The sequence below is a fragment of the Pelmatolapia mariae genome, linkage group LG12 (genome assembly GCF_036321145.2).
Source record: "Pelmatolapia mariae isolate MD_Pm_ZW linkage group LG12, Pm_UMD_F_2, whole genome shotgun sequence".
NCBI classification, from domain to species: domain Eukaryota; kingdom Metazoa; phylum Chordata; class Actinopteri; order Cichliformes; family Cichlidae; genus Pelmatolapia; species Pelmatolapia mariae.
Window position 1 is genome coordinate 16,025,288 of NC_086237.1, and position 24,315 is coordinate 16,049,602.

The 24,315-nt window shown below is 41.9% G+C and overlaps 1 protein-coding gene across 8 annotated transcripts in view; it reads right to left on the reverse strand.

Moving 5' to 3' along the window:
* Positions 1–3,553: 3,553 nt before the first annotated feature.
* Positions 3,554–24,315, reverse strand: part of pbx3b (pre-B-cell leukemia homeobox 3b) — a 56,329-nt gene continuing 35,567 nt past the window's right edge. For 2 of the 8 annotated variants that reach the window (XM_063489866.1, XM_063489865.1), the window contains exons 3-11: positions 15,501–15,742; positions 14,378–14,568; positions 13,235–13,370; positions 12,380–12,409; positions 8,597–8,762; positions 7,932–8,009; positions 7,386–7,498; positions 6,405–6,494; positions 3,554–4,808 (exon numbers count right to left, since the gene is read on the reverse strand). In XM_063489866.1, coding sequence (XP_063345936.1) covers positions 4,716–4,808; positions 6,405–6,494; positions 7,386–7,498; positions 7,932–8,009; positions 8,597–8,762; positions 12,380–12,409; positions 13,235–13,370; positions 14,378–14,568; positions 15,501–15,742 — 1,139 coding nt within the window. In that variant the 3' untranslated portion in view covers positions 3,554–4,715. The remainder of the gene's footprint in view (positions 4,809–6,404; positions 6,495–7,385; positions 7,499–7,931; positions 8,010–8,596; positions 8,763–12,379; positions 12,410–13,234; positions 13,371–14,377; positions 14,569–15,500; positions 15,743–24,315) is intronic. The other 6 variants (XM_063489868.1, XM_063489867.1, XM_063489870.1 and 3 more) reach the window with 4 other exon arrangements.

Genomic DNA, 24,315 nt, shown 5'->3' on the forward strand with positions numbered 1-24,315 from the left:
TAAAATAAAAATAAATATAAATCTCTTTTGTTTGTTTTTTTTCTTGTTTGTATGATTGTTTGGGGGTTTTTTGTGACATGGTGTGAGTGTATTTGAGCAGCGCGGAGGCAGCACTTTGTTACTCACACGCGTCTGCTAAGGGGCAGGGCAAACATCTGTCTCCTGTCATAGCCTTCACATATATGCTTTTGTCCAAGCAGCTATGATAAGCCACCTTCAGTTCAGAGGAGAGATTACGTGCCATCTTAAAGCAATCTTTCAGCACCAAAATGGCTGAATGGGTTGAAATGAAATTGAAAATGAACTTCTAAAGATGTAAAGAGAAGCCAGATCAAATGTTAATTAACTCCACTGTTTTAAGCTCAAAGGCCACTCAGGACTCATCTCTTAATAGAAGTCACTGCGGCTGAAGAGATCAGTGCAGGCAGGCTATGGTCCATTATACATCTGCTCAGTGAATCAAACTCCTGCACACTACTCTCAGGCTACACTGCTCTCTTTATGAGCATCTTCCAAAGCAAAGTCTATCAAAATTATTGTCCAAGGGTGGCGATTAGCGAGTTAGCCAGACCCTTCTCATCCAAACATTCTGTGCTAAATAAGAGCTACAGCAACATGTCTTTAATGTTTACATGTAGGTTACTGGACCTTGTGTGCTTTTAAAAGAAAGAAATATAGTTTAATTACATGTTTAAATATCCTATTAAAATAACTAAAACATGATTTCTTAATTATGGCTCTATGTTCAGAATAACAAATTTTTTCCATGAAAAACAGATGTTCAAAGAGACACACGACTACTCTAATTTGCACTCTTCAGTCACTGTTAGGCTAAGGAGAATTGTTACGCTCACATAGAAGTATACACTTCTCAATATGATGATTTAGTAAAACACGGCTTTAATAGTCAAAAGAGAGATTTTATAATTGTGGATAAATGCAAAAAATTGAAATGTCCTTATGATTACATCACTATGATAGTGTCATAAAGCACTGATTAAAACTAAAAAAGCTAAAACAACAGAATATAAGTAAGATTCTCACAAGAAGTAATACAAGAACTGAAGCCAGTCTTTTAGAGGACTTTGATTTTTTTGTCTTTGTTTTTGCCACACTGCTGAACCTATTAAACAATATAATGGCTGTAAGCTTCTTCCTCTTAAAATCTCTTTATTGGGTATTGGTATCATTTGCACTTGACACCACAGATGCTTTTAGATTTGAATGCTTTTGGAGTTTAACTGTTGATTATATTTTTTTTAATAGGATTTCCAATTTTTTTTTTAAATGCATAGACTATTGTTTATTAACTCACATTATCTTACACAGTGCTGTTCAGATCTTCAAATACAAATTCAGAAGATTTACATATACTTTCTGTTTTTTATCATATTGCTGCAATCTTTGATCGGCGATCAAAGCACCAACGTACGCTTGTAATTATTCTCTGAAATCAGAAAGCATTGATTCCAGCATTATAGTGTTAATTGCTGATTTGACTAAAGGTTAACAACATAATGCTGCTTATGTTTTCGGGCGTTTGTGTGTACATTTGAATATCAAGTCATACTAAAGAGAGGAACAATACGTTTGGCAGCTCATAAATTTCAGTTTGAACTTCCTACCAATTAAATTGAGCAAAAGTGTGATGCAATTACATTTTTTTTTACATTTTAATATTAACAATCACTCTATTGAAATACAGTATAACATGGGTCCGTGAACCAAGCATTGCAAGGCATAAATCATAACGTGACAAAATTACATTTTATATTTAATCTAATATGAACTCTACCTTAATAATACAAATGATATCTTTCTCTAATTTAATTGGCGCTAGCTTGGTGCATATTGCTAATATAATTCAGGATTTCCATATTTAATGATGCATGCCTTTCATGGTGAGTTTTACTTAGAAAATGTCGTCTTTAATGAACCTTAGAAAAACCTCTAATAGGCATAATCTTAGAAAATGTAACTTCTTTATTTAAAAGGTTCTGAGAGCAATTTTGCTGAGTGCAGTACTTAAAATGTAATAGTTGAAGAATTGAGGAAGCAAATGCATTTGTAAAGCTAGAATAAGCAAATAGATTGCACTCTGAATGGCTGAGTAACACTGAACTGACCTCTACATGCTTTCATAGATCCTTAGAGTGGATCAGAAAAGGATCATATGTAAAAAAGGGCAAAACTGGGATTTTAATTTCATCTTCTAAGAAAATATGTGTGCATGTGCACAGAAATCTGTGACATGGGTGTGTAGTATTAGGACAAAGGCATGGTTTCCAGAGAAAGGTGTTCAGTGTTTTTGCCTGGATGGGTGGACAAATGTGTTCTTCTAGAAATTGCCTGTGCATTGCACTTCAATCACACTTGTGCTGTTACTTCTTTTTTTTTTAACTGTGTATATCAAAGAAAAAAACAAACTTGTACATGTGCTTTGAACTTGCTGCTTGCTGGGGATGCTGGGAGTATTTGTTGCAGCACTTTGTTGAAAATCTAGAGGGATCCATGACTGAAAGGGACAAACTCTGGACACGAGCTTAGTAGAAAGACAAGAATGAAGAACTATGCTAAGAAAATGAGAATAAATGGATGTCAATTTCCATGTGGAATTGGTAACCAATGATCCATTAAGCCAGCCTTTCCACAACAGACAGACAAAACAGCCTGAATTAGAAGTGCCTGACATTTCAGTTAATTGCACTTTGTCAGCTCTACAGTAGCTACAACCCAGGTCAAGTCCTCAGCGTCTACCCACAATATGTAAAGCTGGCAAATCCATACGTGATGAATAAATAACATGATTTTATCTTTAATTTGTATTTAATCTATCTAAAAACTAAACAGGAAATGTGTTTAAAAAATGAGAAGAAATGGCTTTTAATGACTCTGAAGTTCCGATTAATGAGCAGGAGCAGTCAGCTACCATTAAATTGCATCCCTCGTTGAGAGTTTACAGAGATGGAGAAGGGAGCCGAGGTTCTACTTACCAGACAAGCGTTAAGGGAAAAACTAAAGACAACAAACACACCCCCTTGCTGTCATGAAAGCAAAAGGTTTATTCATGTTTGAAATTACACAACTACCACAAGGAAGACTTTTCAGTCCAGGGTGTAGTCTGGTTAGAAAGTAACACTAAACATCTTTAATACATTAGAATCACTGCCACAAATCATTTGTCATGACTTTTCAGTTTCAGAATCACATACAATAGAAAAAAGAGAAAAGAAGTCTTGAACCCTGTTGAACAGAGCTGGAAATGTACAGTTCTGAATACTGAAACCTCTATGCATTACAGTTTTTATAGTGATTTTTTTGTCTTTTTTCTCCGCATGATTTAGTAACAAGATGAGCAACATTCAAAATGTTCTTTTTTTTTTTCTCCCTTCATTATTTACAACAGTTTTAACTGTTTGGTGTTAATTTATCAACAATATTCGCCACACGTCCCCACCCCTCCCACGCGCCCACACCCCCTAGCCATATAAGCCACAGAGCAACAACATCTTCAGCCACCCAACCCCACCCCACCCCCTCCCATCCCCTCCCCGTCTATTTTCCATGGTATTAATATTGTTATTTCATTGTTTTGTTTTGTTTTTATTTGTTATTTTAAGTTGCACAGCTGCAACATCATTTTATTAAAAGATTAAAATATACATTAGATTACATAGAGAATGAAGAGTTTACAGTGTTACAAGATGTGATCAAAATAACTACATAAAAACATTAAATAAGGGCCAAAGAAACTGTGGTGGTGATATGGTTTAGAGGTAGTAGGTGAGCGCTCTAAGCTACAGAAATGTTGGAAATTATTGGTTTCTATGAATGAGGTAATAAAGCTGGGTATTGATTGGTGGGGTGTATAATTACTCTTAAGCTATATTATGTACAACTTTTCCTGTGTAATGGGGGCCTGCTCCTGTGTGCCATGTTGTAATGATCTACTGTCCGTGTGTGTGTGTGCTGTCGAGGGGGGCTTCCATAAGCAGTACAAAAAAAAAAGGTTTACATATGTACATACTAAACATCAAATTATAAAATATGCAGTGGTGTCATGTTATAGTCAAGCAATCAATTATGCTTCTTTATGTTCCAGAGTTTGAATAGTCATTTCCTTGTACTAATGTATACAGCTGTAAGGCAAAAATAAATCTTGAAAGTAACTACAAAGCTGCCATTGAGCTGTCAACAACAGCATTGTTGAGTTGCCGGACAAGACTGCGAGCACATTACAGTCAAAGAAACAGCTGCTTTAATCTCTATGTTGTAAGGACTCAATTATCAAAATGGAGAGCGGCAATTAAATCAAGAATCGAACAAATGGGCCTTTAAGGTGTCATAAAATGTCACGGAAAACACACAAGTGTCATCCCGTACTTTTGAGTGGAGACAATTATCCTGAAAGTTTACTGTTATTTTTGTTTGGAAATGTGCATGTGTTTACCTCTACAGTGAACCAACAAATTACAAAGAAGAAAAAAAGCATGGTGTGTACACTTGATTGATTTATGAAGAAAGAACAAAACAGCTACCGGGAAACACTTGGTGTTCATAATGGAGGATGGAGTTTCAATGCGTGCGACACGGTCGTGATACATTTTAAGATACGTGAAAACCAATCTGCTGTGAAAGTTTATTTTTCAATATCCTCTTCAGGTGGTCAGCCAGTTAAAAAGTCCTGCTAGAGGCGAAGATGCATTAATAGCGGATCAATTCGAGGTATCGGAGTGCACACTTCCAGGTCCTTCTGTTGGAGATATTACAGAAGATGGAGTCGTTGCATCTTGCCATCCCCCATTAGCCTTGGACACAAATGGAAAAGGTTGAGATTACAATCAAACACTCAATGCAATATGAACCTGGTAAATTCTAGACACTCCAAAAACAGAATATGTAGATATATAGACTCATTGCCCTAATGTGTCAGTTAACATTAAAATGTTGCAGACGCAGTTAGTCTAGTCTCCGTGTTACAGTAGCATCAGCAAAGAGACTCTCAAAAACAAATTTGTCCTGTGTCCCGACCAATGGGAGCGATCCCTGAAATCAGTGTCTAAGCAGATTTCAGAAGCGACCGACAGCTTGTCGCTACATATTCTCCTGTCAGTCAAGAAGAGGGAGGGCTCGGGCTGCGTGAGGTGGGGAGAGCTGAGTGAAAGTGACAGGGCAGGGCCTCTCCAAGAGAGCCAGTCTTAGCCAGCCTGACTTTGCTTTGCTCCAGGCGTGACCTAGCCTTTACTGGATCCCTCTACGTCACCACCAACACAGCTAAAGGTCTATGTGAATATATCAATAGTGCATTTTCTGGGCTATGGCTAAAAACGGCTGTTTTTCCACAGCTTTCTGTTCAGAATATGTTTTTTACTTTATTACTCTTTGTGCTCCGATCCTCTCTTTTCATGTGTTAAGGTTATTCGACTATTAATATTTTAGTAGGGATCACACTGAGCTCTGCTGAGCCAGTAGGCACAGGTCTACACTGCACATGGAAGTGAGAAACCTTGTGAGAAAGTGAAAAACACTTGATCCTACAAGGAGTTGACATGTCTAAAGAGCTTATAGCAATAAGGCTACAGCAAAGCCAAAATGACACCAACAGCACAGAATTGCTGGCAACAGCCGCCACCGTTTGTTTATGTTTAAAAAAAAAAAACAGATTTTTAAAAAACTAATTTAATACCTTATTTTCATGCTTAACTCTTACATACTATTAAGACTGTGAATATCTGTGCATTTCACCCAACAGGCATGCTAACACAAAGAGAGCAAATGCTGCAGTGTTGATACAGTGCCGAGAGAACGAGCTGTCTCCTCCTATTTCTCTCTCTTTCTCTCCCTCACTCTCCATCCTCCCTCATCAACGAAATTAATCTTTACTCTGATAGCTTCAGATTATGTGCTGCTTTACAAAAAGGCGCCGTATCAAACCTCATCAGGGAAGAAGAAATTCATGTCTGGAAAAAGGCTGCGGGCGATCACGTGATCATATTTTATCATAAAGATAAGTCTACGGAAAATTCTGTGAAGCATTTCAAAGCAGCTGAAATGCAACAGATAGGGCATGTTTTTTTCCCCCCTCCAAATCTCATTCTTGGTTTGAGTCAAACAAAGTATTAAAAGCCGTTTATTAAAGTAAATCTGATTTTATTCACCTGCTGTGTAGCATATTTTTTATTAAAAGCAGCTTTTATTTAGATCAGGTGACACAGTGATGTGACACACTGGCTAATATTTTATTGTGCAGGTTGTAAAGCAATGTAATGCACCGTAATTTCATTAAATAAAATTAAAGGATAACCATGCAGCACTTTTATTGAAAAAAAAAAGAGTATCAATGAATTTCACACTCCCTTTGCCTCAACAAGCTCCACGTGTAAGCCAATAAAACCTTCACTTACATTTAGGCCATGTGGACTATACATCGTGTTTCCCCCCAGAGCATCATTGTATCCTGCCGTCTGACTGATAACATGGCGCAGGGTATCCACCTGAAGGGACAGACAAGGTGGACAAGCTGGTCAGCCGAGTGTCTCGCAGACTTCCAACACTAACTGTAAACATGCTTAATAAAGCAAAAGATACTAACTGAAGTGAAATTAACAAAAAGGGACTTCTGAGACAGCAAATGTACTAACCAGAAATAAACAAGGCAAAAAGATTTTCAAAATAAAATTAAAAACAAAGGATAGTGATGTTACGAGCATGCTCAGGTATACTACTTCATCTAAAGCAGTTGTGGATTGATATCAAATAAAAGCATAAGTAAAAGTAATGGAACACATAGACTTTAAAAAAATCTTAAATTAGCTTTGATTTTTCTTTACCTTTATTATGAATGAGCATATATTTTTTCTGGTGTGGTAGTGAGTGTGTGCAGTGTGTCGGCTGTGTAGCTGCGTTAAACTCACAAAATGGAAGACATCAACAACAAACAATAACAAGATGAGACAGGAAGATAGCGATACAGAAGTACAGAAAAAAGGGGATAACATCGTACCAAAAAACCCAAATACCAACCCAAGAGCTCAAGTCAAAGCCAAATGCATTCAGACAATGTTTTGAATAGTAACCAGGAAACTGCTTTGCGGCATGATTGCAGTGGGGTGGGATCATATTTTGGCGGCCAAAGCATTCCATCCAAAGCGAAATAGTCAGTAAACACTTCAGTCAATGGGCTGTTATTGGAGGCCTCGCTTGGTAATTTGAACTGCCCGTGGATGGGCAGCATGTTTTTCTTATTTATGTTTTTTGGATTTTTTTTTTCTTTTTTCAGTTTGTTGTGCTTTTTAGACTGCACTGTGGATGGCTCAGTACACAGGCAAGACAAGGACAGCTCTCTGCACTAGTCGTCAGGAACTGTCCCTGATTGTTGCTCCTACCTGTGACTGTACATTGGCTCCGACTTGTGCCCCTTGGTAAGAATCCCCATTCAGACTCTGCATGCTCAAGAACATGTCCCCAGAGTTTGGGAGGTTAAAAGAACCTGAAGAACCTGGAAAGGGAAGATGTAAGTAGCTGAATACATGAGAGGGCTATAAAGGGAAAGCACAGGCACACACACAGACACGCACGCACGCACACGCACACACATTTATCTGTAAAAAACACACCCAGCTCAAGCAGACAAACACACAGAAGAAAGACTCCCATAAAGCAGGCAACTACAGGGGTGACGGAAGAAAAGGCAAGGAACCAAAACAGAGGAGGAGGAGGATGATGTGCAGAAGAACTGAAGATCTTTTTTTACAAATGCAGTGAGCACAAATTAAATGAAAATCACATGACAACAAGGGGACCGGTTCTATATGTGGTTGGTCGCTTAAGCTCCCAATTGTTCCACATCACCTACTTCCAGTCTAAATTAGCAGGGAGGTATCACATGGTAAATGACAAGGACAATAAGAAGCTTATGAAAAGACCAGTACCAGTAAACATGTTGCTTAAAAGAGTGTTTTTGCTCTCTGCAGAATCCAGCTGAAACTCTTCATCTTTCATCTGGAATCCTGGGTGCAAGAAAAAGGGACCACTTCATAAGCTTACCACATCCCGACGAAGCTCAAGCTAGTCCAAACTCAGCATTACATTACTCATCAAACTTGACTAAATATGCCCTTTCAGGCTCTTTGCTTTTATCTCTATTTTTATTCAGCATCAACTGCACATAATACCATTTTGATACTACTACTGCAGGTAAAATGCTCCCAGCAATTATGTTTCACTTTTTTGCAAAATGCCTTTACCATTCAGTGGGAATACATACCATTACATTAGAAATGACAAGAAGTTGACAGAAAGTCAAGGGAAAACAAATCCCACGGCATTATTTTGAATTTTTTTTTCTTATTTTGCCAAAAATACATGTGTTCTCGGTTCACAAGTCAGGAACGCTCTCTTTATGCATGAGTTTGCTTGGCATCAACTGTCTTATAGACAGGAGACACTGTGATCCCCAAGCTGGGAGCAGAGCCTGTCATTCTAGCCTGTGTGAATGGTGCATGAGAGAGTGAGGCAGGCAGGCAGCAGGTTAAGGACTGAGGTAGAAGGTAGATCTTTTTGTTTGTTTTATTTGTCTATATGCAGGAATGCCTACCGGAGTTAGGTGTGGTAGGGGAGTTGGCCTGGCTGTTCTGCACTGCAGCGGCTGCAGCGTGTGCCGCATTTACAGCAGTCTTGGCGGCATACAGGTTGGCTTCTTCCTGAAACTTGCCGATATTTTTCTTGTACCGGATCCTTTTGTTGCCAAACCAGTTGGATACCTGCGTGGGAGAGCAGAAGGAGGAGGAGCAGAGGAGTCAGATGTCAAGCAGGCACAGCACCATGCACTGAGCAGTGCGATTGTTTCAAGATGTCATGTTTGGGTCCATCAAGTACCCAATTCCCAGCCCCTGCGCTAATGTCCGCCGGGTACACAAGCTAATTAAGCCGTAATCAGGAGCCACTTGTGTCTTCTCATGGATGGGAGCATGACATGCTCTCAGATCTGTCTCCTGACAAAACTAAAACACAAGGGGCTCCTATTGCACAGACACTGAAGTCGGTACATATTTCTCATATGAGGACTGGTTGTTAAGGATACAAATTTTGACATTTCCCTCAGTGAAACATATGAATGTTCACATTTTATCCTCCACAGAATTCTCACTGGTTCCAGACGAGTGGGTCCAGGTGATTGACATTTTATAGAAATACAGTTGCTTAACGCATTGTAATAATTCATCATATGAATACGTCCAGCATAACCACTGGAAAACATTACACAGTTTTTTGGGATTACTGGGTCTGGGTTGCTTTACTTTGGAAGATCATAAACCACTAAGGCAATGAAACATTTGTGCACGCTCAGTGATTTAGAGCGCCGTAGACATGAGAAGCAGTACAGAGATTATTGGGGCAGGCCTAGAGCTCTTAAGGCTTGAGAAAGACTCGAGATCAAACATGCACTAGAAACTGGGTACGTTCAGATTTAGAGCAGTCGGATATGTTAATTTTGTTGGACCGAAACGATGCCATTCAACATCAGACACTGAAAAGTTGTATGGTGTGAACCTTATGTGTGAATGCTGGCTCTGCAATAACAGTGGAATAATAATGAGATGATGCTTGTTTTTAATGGTCCTATAAATTAGAGTGTCTTGTCGCTGTGCTGCAACCCCCCTCTCAGGCCCTGCAGCCCACGGCTGGACCAGCCAAAGAGCAGCTGCCCCTAATGACGCTTTATTTAATTTCCACCCATGTGCTTAAATTTTAATATCCCCAGCAGCCCGCCGATGCTGTGGCGTAAAAACTGACTGGATTTGCAGGACATCAGATCATTTCTATCCTCCACGTCTCTGTGCTCTAAATCTTTAATATCTAGGCAATTAAAATTAATGACCATTCAGGCGAGGCCCACTGTTGGCAGGGTTTCCTTGACATCAATTGTTTGATGGGTTTACCTAGAGGTTAAACTAACAAGCAAGGCTTAATTGGAAGCAATGAAAGCCCTGGCCATCATCCTTTTTACTTAACCTGCTTAGAGTGGATTGTAGAGCCTAAGACGATGCAATATTGTTGCTCTTTTGGACAGCTCGCAATGTGCCCACAAACCCCTGAAAAATCATATAAAATGTTTTGTAAAGCTCATCAGTCTGTTTAATTTAACAAAATGTTCATAAAAACAGTGCATTAAACAGATCTGCATTTATTAAAATGTCAGTTGTGGCCAGTTGTGGTGTTTGCACGTTCAGACCTATTTTTATCATTAAATTTGACTTAATGGATACAGACTATACACTAGTTTACTTTCATCGCATATTACTTTCATCAGAAAGGAGGCAAATCCTGCAATAAAATATGACTGATTATTTCATAAAATTAATAGGTTTTTTTTGAGTGTGTTATGACTGTAGTGCACACATTTATTGTGTTACAAGCCTCAGCAGTCTGGACAGACTCAGCCGCGGTGGCGTCACATCTTGTGGATGTTATACCACCCTTCTTTATTCTGCACACACATTTCTCTCCTGCCCGATGAACTCTGGCTTTAGTGATTCTCGGGTTCAGCTAAAATATTGAATAGATGCACAGCACAGCACCGCAGCAGACCAAGCATTCAACTGACTCCTATGTTTGGTAAGAATTACCTGACACCACCCGCACTCAAAGGCAGCGATTGTGTCATGACAATGCAGACTTCTTGTGCAAAGCTATAATACCACTGGCTTCATTGTTGCACACTGTAGTTAAGAGTTTGGACTATTTCATTGTGTCTCAGATAAATACTGCTTTCTGATCAATATATGACCAATGCATGAGCCAAAAGTGAGTTTGCAATGCCCTACTGTAAGATCAAATACAAAAAATAAAGCATTCGCTGCTTTGAAATTATTATTATTTTTAAATAGCTGAAATATTGGAAAGGGTGTCATACATTTTGCATTATAACAGAACATATTAACCCTGTGGTGGAATCAGGTTTAACAGTTAACCAGTGTTATATTGACACATATTACATCAAAGGTGGCCTCTGAAGCATCCACACACCTCAACACAAACTACATCCATCATATCCCATGCCCTTAGCCCTTACTGCAATGCACATGCAAATTAAATAATAATAATAATAATAAAAAAAATAAAATGAATAAAAAAGGAAATAAGACCTGGTCTCGCACTAGGTAATGTTACCACCTTAAATACATCATTGTGCATCAGTTCTGTGCTCAAGCAGTAATCGGACATGAAACAGACATCTGCAATTTTGTTAATTCAAGGGTATTTTAAGGGCATTAAAAGTAATAATAGAAAGGAAATGTGGCATTTGGACTGCTGGAATCTGAGTGTGTGCTTGACTTGAAGATGACTTCATTTTCAATGATCCCTGTTAAAATGATGCAGGGTGTTTCATCAGCAAAGATGTATTGAGCAAAGCTGCAAAGCGATATTGGCATACCATTCACAACTGATGGTGTTTAGTTAATGAACTACTTGTGCAATCGAGAAAGCACCAAAAAAAGGGGGGGGGGGGGGTGTTACTTAGTCCAGCCTGCAGCGTGACCACAGTAAGCCATATATGAATCTGAAAGGCTGGGCCACAGTGAGGGATAACATACTTATAGTGAACCCAGCATTATGTCAAGCCTCTCACTCTGTTACCCTCCTAAAATGAGCCAAAGCACTAAGAATAAGTCAATAATGATGTCTGCCATGGCCTCCGCTTATCGAGGAGTACACCACTAATGGGGCCCGGGATGAGTTCAGGTGAATTTTTAAAAGCCCTCTAATTTCTGCAAAGACTTATTTGTTCTCATGGGAACTGGTTCAGCGGACTGCTTTAGGAGACACTCAGACAACAATGCCCATTTCTTTAACTGCTGTAAATCACACAGTGATCATGAGGTGGGAGGGATATAAATAAACTCTAAGTGCAATTTTTTTTTTTTTTTTTTTTTTTTTTGGGGGGGGGGGGGGTTCAAGATTTAAAAAGACCACACAATTATTCAATCTTCTACAAGAAAACAAAACAACAATAAAAGAAAAGAAAAAGAAAACAAATAAATCATGTCATAAACCATAGCCAGAAAGTAAAAATTACATGTGACACATTTGTACACACATAGTATGGTGATAATATGGGTGTAGTGTAAAGATGTCAAACATTAAAAATAGGCTGCAATCTCTTGTTAAAAGTGGGATGTAAATGCTGATATAGCTTAGCCACGCTTTTTTTAAAATGTAAATTCAAACTTTAAATTTGATATTATAGCATTAGCATGGATCCAATAGTGTAAGAGAGGGAGGGTCTGTGCAGTGGACAACTGTGAGGCCATTACATACATGAACAAAGGAGGTACAAAAAAATGAAAACAGTGGATCAGGAGAAGTTATGACATACCTGTGATACTGTGATGGTGCTTCCCACCCCCTGAAGGCAAAAAAGAATGGGCTTTTACAGTATCTGACTCTTCATGACTACACTCAATATACCCCTCATCACCCCCTCCCCACACAGACAAAACACTGCAGATTATTGTATAGATTCATGTTTCTCTGATATTGTGTCTCAAGAGGACAACCATAGAACAATGGAGAATAAAAAAATCTAGATAGTAGTCACAATCATAGCAAAGGGGGGAGGAAAAAAAAGAGAAGACAGGGTAATAATACTTTGGATGTGGGGGTTAGGTGTGAGAGATATTGCCTTCAGGTTTACCCAATGAGGAGGCTATGATAGATATCAAATTGGAAAGTTGACTTTTTAAGTGTGAAATATAACAGAATTAGCAGACTCCTGCAAGGTCACTTGAAGAGCAAACATATGAGTAAATACCCAGGATCATCCAGTGTTTTTGAAGCACCGGAGTGACCGCTTTTCTTAAAGTAATGGATGATGCCTTTTTTTTTTCTTTCCATATGACCTGAGCGACTGACCAGGCAAGAGAGAGAGAAAGCGCACATGGTGGATGGGAATGAGGGGGAAAAATGGCAGGGGACCCAGCGCTGGGGCGACTAAGGAAGGACAGCATAGTGCTTTGATTGAGGCTAAGATGATACAGGCCTCCCTTCCCTGTGGCCCTGCTCTGACTGACTGGGACCAGCCTTGACTGAAGGATCATTAGGAAGTCACAATGTCAAGGTTAGCAAAGGACATTGCGCCTTGGTGGTGCGACCTACGGTAACTATCCCTCAAGGCTTTTAGCCTTTCCCACCTTGATTACCCACCAGCTACTGTTAGACGAGCACTACCCACCTGGGAAACTGTGATGCTGCACTTCTTGGCCAGCTCCTCTTTTGCCTCCTCACTCGGATACGGGTTGCTGAGGTGCGAGTAGAAATATTCGTTCAAAATTTCTGTTGCCTGCTTGCTGAAGTTTCTCCTTTTCCGCCTGAGTGGGGAGCAAAACGAGAGAAACACCGAGCAAGCCTATTAGTGAGACCAGCATTAACTCATCCATTTGGATTGCACAAATTGCACAATCAATCTCACACATAAATGGTGAAAATAATGAGGAATGGGCTCTAAGGGCCCTCAGGAGCAGGATATCGTGTCCTGCTCCAAGAGCCTCATCAACACACAAAAGACTACAACCAATAAACTGACAAGCACACAGACAGACACACACACACATACCGTTGCAAAATACATACAATGTTTAATTTGGTGTGTTGGTCTCCAATCTCTAGTCCAAGCGTGTAATGTGTAGAGTTTAGTGCAGCGGATGGGTGGGCTTCATGATGGAGCACAAAGCCCAGTCGGAGTGCATCTCGGTACATTATAGAAATCATGGCATGCACAGTTGAGCATTGTTCCTGAAGTGCCACAGCCCCAGGGATCTCCAGTAGAAACAAGCAAACTCTAACTAGATCTGGGTCCCCTTCCCTCCCAGGGCACTACTTATCATGTTGTTGAGCATTTGCTTATTTTGCCTTGTTTACTGCGCTTCACACAGGCAGTGGGCAGCAAATGTGCTTCCACTTGGCTTGTTTGGCCCAAACTTGTGCTTCTCTCCGCAGAGCTTCTACAATGCACCATACTGTTAGTGATTAGAGTAATCCACAACACCTGCTGATGACCTCCCCTCCATCCATTACACATGACTCGGCCCCCATTTCATTTGGGTCCTAACTGCTCTCAGGTGTGAGGGCATGATTGTCTTGGAAATGGATAACGCATGGAACATGGGCATAATTAAAATCATGCATCTCTGCAGTGCTCACACTGTGTGCTGTGCCAGAAAAGTGAAAAGAAACTTCAGACCTGCGCGCCGTCTAAAAATGACCTCGCCCACTGGATTTAGTTATGTGGGTCACGCAGAAGCAATAAAAAAGTCGAAACTTTCTACCTACACACACGCGCGCACGCATTCGCGCTAAGCACACACGATCAACTGACCTGGCATCAAGGAATCTGGAGCGCAGGATCATGACAGCCTCACAGGTGCTCTGCTTCAGTTGCATCTGGATGGAACTGAACTTACGGTGGATGATTCCCACCATGCGCTCAATCTCTTTGGGAGAAATGGGCCGCGTACGAGACTGTTCCCTCAGCAGGTTCATCACGTGGGTAGTGAATTCGTTACATGCCTGCCAAGAGAAAGAGTGACAAAAACAACCAACGTGAGGTGGGGTTTTTGTTGTTTGTTTGTTTTAGAACTTTAAAAAGCTCCTGACTGATGTATTAAAGTTATAGCCATTTTTCATGTATTGAATGAGTTAATTTGCACACTGTTCTTGATAAAAGCTTCCACAGAGTGCAGTGTTTGCATATAACTGTGACATAATAGGTGAAGTCATCTCAGAATAAATGCAGATCTGCAATTTGGCCTGGCCTTAATGCACTGAAGTTAAGCAGCTTTTCGTTAACACGGTAGTTCATACATGATTAATTAGAATAACTCATTTACGTAGTGCACACTTTAGCTCATTACTCTGAGTAAAATTTGTTAAGTATTTACATTTAGATAATTAAAACCTGGAAACACCCTTAAGAAAGATGCATTTACTCCAGGCGAAGTGTTGTGTGCCCCCGCATATCCACCTCCTCTCTCGGAGAGAGCACAAAGTAAATTACTCTAATTTACCTCACTGGCTTGCTGAGGCATCACAGTTTCACCTTCTATTTTCACCCATAATGCCCGTGTTTAATGGCAGGCTCAAAGTGCTGGGTGAAAGAGCTGATCATACTTTCATTTAACACAGATGACTGGGGCACTCCTTTGGATCTCTATAATCAACTACAACACAGTGAATAATACGGCAATTTCGCTTTTTCCCGAGCTGCTTTTTTTCCCACATCCTCCTCTATCGTGCATATTCGCCACAGTTTGCAGTTGTGAAAGTAGAACTCAGTGGCTTTTAAACATTTAAACACAAAGTGAAAATTCGAAAGCTGGTAGTCACATGGAATAATGCATAAAGAACATTTTGGAGGGTGTGTGCTATTTCCAATAAAAACTCATTCGGGAGGCATTTCTTGGGAGGATCTTAACCTTGGGGTTGTAAAGCTCCCTCCTTACCTGTTCGTATTTCTCCAGCTCTGTGTGGTAAATCTGTCTGATCTGGGTGAGTTTGGCTCTGTAGTCGGAATGTTCGATTGAGTTGTCGGCTGCCCCGCCCGAGGCAGCGGCGGCGGCGGCTGCAGCGGCAGATCCGCCACCTTTCTCTGGTCCCGCTACTCCCTCTGCCAACAGCATATTGTCTAAACGCATGAGCTGAGGGTCTGGGGGGTCCTCCTCCTGAGCGCCACGGATGCTGAGACCTGCAGAGACACAGAAACAGGGACAGGTTTCAGCAAATGCATTCAAGAGATGAATTAAGATGGGAAAATTAACATTATTAATAAGAGAATAAGTCAGAACAGCTGAAACCAGAAGCGTTGACTCTATATCGTTTGATACTGTGATGTTTCCCCGTCAGGTAGGAACTGAGCGCCTCCTGTGTATATGCTGTGTTCCTGTCGCCCATGTGTACGCCTGTTCTCTTTTATTTACACACTGCGCTGCACACTGTGTGTACGGGAAGGCTGACATGACAGCAACATCCATAAACTGACAAATGCTCAATGGTGAAGTGGCACTTCTACTCTGTGAAAGGATGCTAAACAGAAAACTATACCTCTAGTAAGTGTCTGTCTTTCACACAGTGAATGCTGGGAAATCCACAAAAGTAACTATTGTTTTACTCGCGTCTATTTCCTTGTGAGTTTTGAATCTTCAATTAATTTAATTTAAGAGGAATCTAGGCCATTATAAGACTGAGCTATGAAATAATAATAAGGAAAAAATTGCGTAGTGAATTGCATGCAAAGCGCAAAGCCTGATTTCTGTGTTTGTTTTCAGATGGTGCTGTTTATTTCCTCTGGTCTTCTGTCTCGCCAGCCTGTCAGCAGGTCGTAATCACACAGCAGATAGCGCGGGCTACGTGCACACCTGGATGCGCTGGCAGTGAAACCACAATGTCAGGCTTTTCAGAAAACAAACAAAAAAAAAAGCTCTCGCAGGTCAAAATTACACCAAAAACACGCTCGAGCAATCAAGTCTAGTAAGTGGATAAAAATGTGGCTCAATGGGCAGTAAATACTGAGTGGCTACTCAAACGTTATGATTACCAGAGTTGTTTCAATTCAATAATCCCTCCCGCAATTCAGGGATTTTCAAGAGCTCATTACAGCTTCATTAAGATATGGCTAGCCTTTGGATTCTAAATAAGAAGATTAGTGGCTCTATTGTGTCAGCCAGTAGGCATGCAATCAGAGAAGCCCTTTTTACTGTGCTTTGACCGACTGACCCTGCGAGGCGTCCACAAGAGTAAATACTAGAGAGAAAACACTCCTTTTCTTCTTAATATCTTTCTTATAAACACAATCGTAGGTTAAAAAAAGCCCACAGTGTAACCTCTTTTCTGATGTTTTCATCCCCGTTGGTGGTTTGTTCAACTGCAATGCCACTGAAAAACAAATTTTCCTCTATTTATAGGTCGGCTGGCTTTGAGTCTTTTAGGTGTAATGGTGTGAAAGGAGTGGATGAATGTGGCTATTTGTGCTGGAGACATTGAGATGCTGGACAAGGCTCCATCAGGCTTTGCAGAGCCAAGCCATCCATGTGGACAATATGCCGCTGCTCCACTAACCCTCATCCACATCACGCTGCATCTGCACAACTCCACCCAAAGCCATCATTCTGGACAGACTCGACTGTTTCCATTCCAGTTTGTGCTGCGTGAAACAAAACGGCACATGATTCAAATGTGACTGACCAGATGCCCGGCTCGGGATCTCAACATGCTCTAATAGCTGGTGGTTTGTCTGCCACGACGGTTCATATTTTCCCTAATTCAGTGTTTACACCCACTCTCTGAATCAACGCAAACTCAGCAGGCTGCACTTTTCTTTGTGCTGCGGGTGGTGGTAAGTAGGTAGCCACGTTTTTCATGTCAGGTATATTAAATATAACTCTGGGACGCGGCGTACATTTCCACACCAAACCTAGTTGTCACTTTCACTCCACTCACTCCATATCCAGGGGAAATGCAGCTGAGGGAATTTACAGGGCTTTTCAGCTAAATGGGCATAAATCACTGGTTTCATTCAAACTAAATAATCACAGGCCATAAAGAGCTACTTGTCTCTTACCATATATTACCACAAAGTTCCTGTGTGCAATACTGTGGCCATTCACGGCAAAGGAAAACAGAGCGAGGCATTAGAAAGTGACACGTAATCCTGTTAGTCCGCTGACATGTGGAGTGGCCGTGACATTTTTATCATACGTGTCCATTTCTATTTAGGAAATCAGCAGGATAAAAATGATTACTGCGCTGCTCCGAGAAGGAGATGGCCCTGCAGGAGTCCACCAGGGTGTATTTGTGCCACGCCGGCTCTGGCTGGTCATTCATAACGCATGTTATGGGAGGGATAGTGAGTTCATCTCAACCACATAAATACTGAAAATTAAAGAAAGAATAAGAGCGAAACGCATATCTCTGCCTCGCTGTCTCTTTTCCGCGCACCTTTGTTGGAGGAGCTAAGCTCGGCGTCATCACACAACTTCCACAATATAAGCTCAAGCGAGATAATATCTTTAATTTGCTGTGTGGTTGACAAATCTGTATAGTAACTCGCAATTCCACAGTAACATTTTGCAATGCTGCTTTTCCTGCTCAAATCTTTATCCTGTTTTTGTCTGATGATATGGGTATTAAAACAAGTTTGGGCACCCGAGTTTAGCTTTAATCCACCTCCACAGTCAAAGTGGGATTAATCTCGGTGCGAGGGGAAAGTGCGGGAGTCATGTCACCTTGGTAAAGCCTCTAAGCAAAAGAAAAAGAAAAAAAGAAAAGGAATTTAAGAAAGAAAAATCCATATCTTCCAGTTATTACACATGGGCTTGATGATGATGCTCGCTCACTTAATTACCAGGGCGCATTTCATGATATAAAAGGGAAAAAAAATGAGAAATTGTAATAATAATGTCACATGTCCTTAATCGGCCCCATTTGTCATTCAACAATACAGGTGGGGTAGCCGGGTAGAAAAAAAAAAAGCACTTGCATATATGATTGTTCCTCATTTCTCTTCTGTGGCTGAGACAAAAGGAGACGCTGTGATTAATCCTTCCCTATCAGTTAGGGGTGGCTCTTCTTTTCACTTTTTACAGGTTTCACTGTCATTATCTGATTCGTGGATGTAACAAATTTGACAGATAAAGGCAATGCAGCCCTTTTCTCTCATACACTCTCCCCTGTTCACTGTTTATAATCATTTCCGGTTCGGGGCCGTTGTCTCGTACATCATTCCCTGCTTGAAGCCCTGACAGCGATCTGAGCACTGCCTCGGGCTGCTCTCCTTTCCTCCCACCTCTTTTTCCCCCTTGTGCCCTCTTTTATTCTGTGGGCTTAGCTGACCTTTGCCCCGCTGCTTGTTTACTCTCATCACTGAAGTGTGAGCAGGAGAGCCATAAAGGAAGAGCCCCGCTGGGTTAATGTGGCCTGCTGAAGAGTGCAGGGGTGGCTCTGGGCTTCTCCACCTCATTCTGCCTCGCTCAGTGCACTGTCAGACACGAGATGATACACTGAAAGAGCGGCGCTTCTTGCAGATGAAGCCAGAGATTTTTATTTTTATTTTTTTGCAATACTTTTCTCTCAATAACTAAAGGACTTTTCGAGATTAAAAGTTCTGTGAAGCAGTAAAGTAACCTATGTTTAGATGATACGCGCTGTGGCTCGGTTACTTCCACCACTGTTTCCAAAACATCCTGTTCATTACAAGTAACCCTGACCTCCTGCAGTCCTCTCCTACCCACTGCCTCTAGTGAACAGCTCCGGCCACATATCGACAGTCTGTTCATCTAATTGCATCGATCCGCAAAGGTCTCCCAAAGCCAACTAATCGAAACAGAATTTATTTTCTGTCAATATTTGCAAAGGTCATCTCTCTTAAAGCCGTGGAGTTGATGGTGTGAGGAGAGAATCGTCTGGAAGGAAGAGCGGGACCGTGGCTTCTAGCCTGTTACTGAAGCTCGTCCAAGGTGAGCTTTAACTTAAGCTTGGCACTCGGGATCCAGGGCTTCTAATCCACCGTGTTATTAAAACCCGCTGCCAAAGCAAAACACTAGAGACTACAGAGGGCTTAGAGTATCCATTTCACAAAGAGGCCAGTGTCACTACAGCCGCGTTCCACGTCTCCTTTGACTTCATATCATCTCCTTTGTCGTGGCGCCTGGATCGGTAACCTTCAGCTCGAGAGGCGGGGAGCTGGATCAAATTACCATTGAAAATCTTTTGTTCTGTCAAATGAAACATAAGAATCCTCTTTCATCGACGTTCTTAAAGGCTTTTTTTTTTTTTTAAGATTGGCCTACATCCACATGGCACAAAGAATCTGAGAGAATGCCTGTGGGCTCTCTCTCTCTAACATGTACAGTAATTAACATGCCATTAACACATTAATACACATTAACTATTCCCAATGTTAATGGCAGGGTAATTACCATACCTGATACCACTCTGTGGGGAAGCCAAAGCACATTTGCCACTTTGTGTTTCACTTTCTTTGTTGAGTGAGCTGAAAAGAATAATTTGGGAAGATGGCTCGGTCTGCTTTCCTCCACATGAACAATATCTGTGTCAGTGCAAATGGATATATTGTCTGTCTCCAGCTCAAACGCTAAGAAGGGCGTCCGTGTGAATAATGCAGCTGTTCTGATTTTACTATAAAAACACCGGAAAGGAAGAAAGTGCCCATTGTGAGGCGCTAAGGATTGGTTTTTTAGAGGTGAGGCTGAAACACTGGAAGGGACAAAGAGTGTGGTGATTAAATGCCGAGCAGTAGAAGACAGGGAATGGGCCCTAAACTGGGGAATCCCTGTCTGGAATGATGATGTATTTCCTCCCAGTGCAGTGAGTGATAAGCTAATCAGCCGCGCTGACAGTGAAGTGTTACAGCCCCCCAGTGCTGGGTCAAGACTTCTCCCATCATACACCACCAGCACACACTAAACAGACAGCGCATGGAGATGGTGGCGCTGGGGAGTGACAAAAAGTGGCTCTGGTCAGAAAAGAAGATCTCTGTCAGTTCAGGTAGCCTTTGTCCTTTGGTGATGATGAGGCACTCCTCCCCCCCAAAAAGCTGTGACAGCATTGGGGGTGGGGGGGTGGGGTGGAGAGGGGCATGCCACTCTCGACCCACAACTCCAAGACATGCGAGGAGCGGGGGTGGGCAAAGGGGGTGGGAAAAGACAACCCAAACAGACATCTTGAAGACATTTTGCCAGGCACACCAAAATTAATCACTGTCCCACGGTGGCACTGACATTTGTGGGAAGTGACACACAACATGACAGACTAGAGGGAGAGGATGAAAGGAGAGCGAGGGAGGGTGGGAGGGCTGAGTAAACAAGAGCCACTGTCACTCGCTGCGATCATGTGTGTGCGCGCACCCCTGTGTGTGTGTGTGTATGTGCATTTGTGTGTTTATATGTGGATATGTGAGTGCCCACTTTGTTTCCTGCCCTCTAAGACTCAAATGTGGGCAAACAGCCAAGTGGTTCAGTGATGGCTGACCAGGCCTGGTGGTGGCGGACACACGCGGCGGTCGGGGGAGACTGGCCAAATGAGCGGACAGGACCTCCGCTACAGATCAGCACACTGACTGACCCTACAGGACACGTACAGCATGGGGCTCCAACATAGGGCTCACGTGGTTCACATGGTCCGCTAGTCACAGAATGAGCAACAAACACAGAGACATCCGTGTTGTACTCAGGCAGTCGTACCAAAACCTAGGACAAACATAACATACGCTCGATAAACAGAACGGGAACAAATGACAGGAAAATCTTCCCCAGCAGCTTCAGTGTGCCTTGGTTTTGGTTTTATAAATCTTTGGGATTCTGCTGGAGGATTGAGCACCATTCCTCCAGCTGATCTTCATTTATTTGTTATTTGAAACAAATAAAGTGGTCAAAAAACACTGTCATCTTGGGAGAGACCACTCCCATCAAGACAGGAATGTTTCACCGTAAAGATCCGCAGTGGCACTTCCCTCTACAGGGGGACAAGTGGACACAAACCACATGAGAAACCCCTCCACCCCCCACATATTCGAACTGCCTCACCAGGCTCTCAGTAGGTGACATGCATTCAGACCTACACCCTCTGTTGGTGTTGGTAAGGGATGAATCATCCAACAATGTCCCCCTTTTTTTTTCCTGCATCTCTAAACCAGTGATAGTTTTTAAACTTCTGAACCTTCAAAATTGCATCTATCTTTGTAGGGATCAGTTTAAGGACTGCAATACTGCTGTAATATCCCTCTCTATGTAACTGTCAACAGTCTGCTGTTGCCGAGACTGATCACATGCTGCATTGGCATTCTCAAGTCAGCTAGGGAAGAGTTGCTCTTTTGTTTTTCCCTGAATGTTGCTCTAGCGCACAAGCATCACGGGCCAATAGCAGTTTCTGACCATCTTTCCCACAGATCTCAATGCAGACGTCACTTAAGTCACTGTTCTTACTGAAGCACTAGCGGAGCAGTCTTTGTGACCGAAGCCCCTGCCATCTGTGTCCCAACAATGAAACCACTCTTTCACCAGTGAAGAGAAATATGGGTGGGGGGGACAGAGAGTTTTACTGTCCAAGATTCAGACCCACTGCTTCACAAGTTGTCTTTGCATGATCGAATGCCAGCTGCTTAACTCCTGTGTACCTGTAGTCACTGTATTTTTCCACTCATTTATTTATGCCTTCCCTTTAATTTGTCCCCCACCCTTATTAGTCAAATAATATCTGTAAGCCTCATCTAGACTAGCACGTGGAGCGTAGATCACTTTGAGACCGTTATTGCATCTCATGTTTCAATATTTCATTTTATTGCCCCCTATATTGTGTTAGCATGTTTTGCTTATTTCTTTTCTTCAGTTTCATTTTATATTTCATGTATTGATGGTCTTTAGCTGCTAGCCTCAATTTGCTGGAAAGGTAGGCTGATTTGTTATTCAGACCCCAAGCAAATAATGCAAATGTGGCACTGAAAGCCACTTATGAAATACCCAACGGCAACTAATCACTCCTCCTCTCGTTCCAGCCTTTCTACAGCCTCCTAATTAGAAGATGGAGATTGCATGAAACCAGGTCACACAGCAGGTCTTGTACACACCGATAACCAGGCAAATACGCAGGCAAAACTTTGCCCAGACACTAAGCCAAGCATGCATTATTTTAAAGGCTAGAGGTGAAAAATAATGCTATTCAGGTTATTAATCCCATATATTTCACTGTATGCTTCCAAAGAAAGGATTTGGGCTGGAAGCATTTTGTCTGTGTGTGTTTATGTGTGTGTGTTCTGTATTTGTGTGTATCTGTGCATGTGCATACGTCCATGTCTGCATGTGTGCGTGCAAAGGCTAGATGCTCACATAAACAAAGAAAAGGCATTGGTAGCATACAGCCAACCATGATCCACTGCCAGAGAGATTATTCTTTGCAGTGCCATTTCTGCAAGAGAGTTGACAGTCCATCATTTAGATTTTGCAGTGTATCCACGAAAAGGCTGCATTGCCTGAAGCAGAAGGAGCTGCTCTTTCCTTCAGTGTCTTTTATAGAAGAGAATTCAGCTCCAAATTGTAAAGCCAGAATGTTTTGCTAGCTGTGCTAGCGTGTAAGGACTCTGCTACGAGGCAAGTGGGGTTATGACATCGGAATAAGACTGCACTTGACGTGCTGATTCTCGGTGGGGACTGATAAAGCTCACAAAAACACATCCACCTCCAGTATCTGAGGCTGAATGCACCCAGGACGACAGCGCTTTTTCTGGAAGCATCCTGAGTCTGAGCCATGTTGCAGGTTACTGCTAGGTCTGCAGAGTGCAGTGCAAGGAGTGGCTGGGCAGATCAGGTCCAGGCCAAACAACAGCTTGTGACAGAAGCAGGCCAAAGAGGATGTTGAGACACGCAGAGATTTAACAGGCAGCCGGCCTGCCATCCACTCTTTTTCAGCTCTCCTTATACTCAGCCCATCACTTCGGATCCATCGCAAGCGACTCTCAAAGAACACAGCAAGAATATAGTTTTGCATTGCTATGAGAAAGGGACAAAATAATAGTTGCACGTTTGTGGAAAATGAGGAAAATATCATTTTTCTCATTTTATTTTGATTGTATTACACACCTGCCGAGGATACTCCACTTTTTTTAATGACACCCTGAAAGCAAGGTAGCAAAAAAAAGAGGTTATTTGGTGCTAATTATTCCCAGCATGTACTTTACACAACATTTAATGAGTTAGACTGGAGGTGTGGCCATTGGCTGTGACTTGCTCGCCCAGTTACCGAAGATGAACCATGCAATCTCCCTCACGTCACCCCTGTCATGTGTACCACGTCCCCCTCCGCATCCAATTCCCCGCTAAGGCTTCAGTGGAGCAGAGACGAGGCGCCACTGAAGCAACACAACAGCTCCCGTAGCGTCTCCACACACCGGCGAGGGAGGGGTTGAAGGGGGGTAGAGCTGGGAGCTCACTCTCATAATTACAATAATTAACAGTTGCAGATTTAATTGGAAGGGAAGGCATTAACAGGAGGAACATTGTGGTGGCGCATGCAGAGGGAACCTTTGCTGCGAGAAGCTTTTGTCTTCTTTGTACCTAATGGTGCCTTGGCTGTGGTTGGCGAGTGCTGACACAACACAACACAACCGAGCTGAGGGTTCAGACGGTAGGGCTTGTCAGGACTCAGACTGGAGGCAGATAATTAGGTGCCAGGTTAATGAGAGCACAGGCTCTTGATGGCATTTGGTTACTGTATGTGGGCAATTAATGACTTTGTTTTTGTGTTTTTATT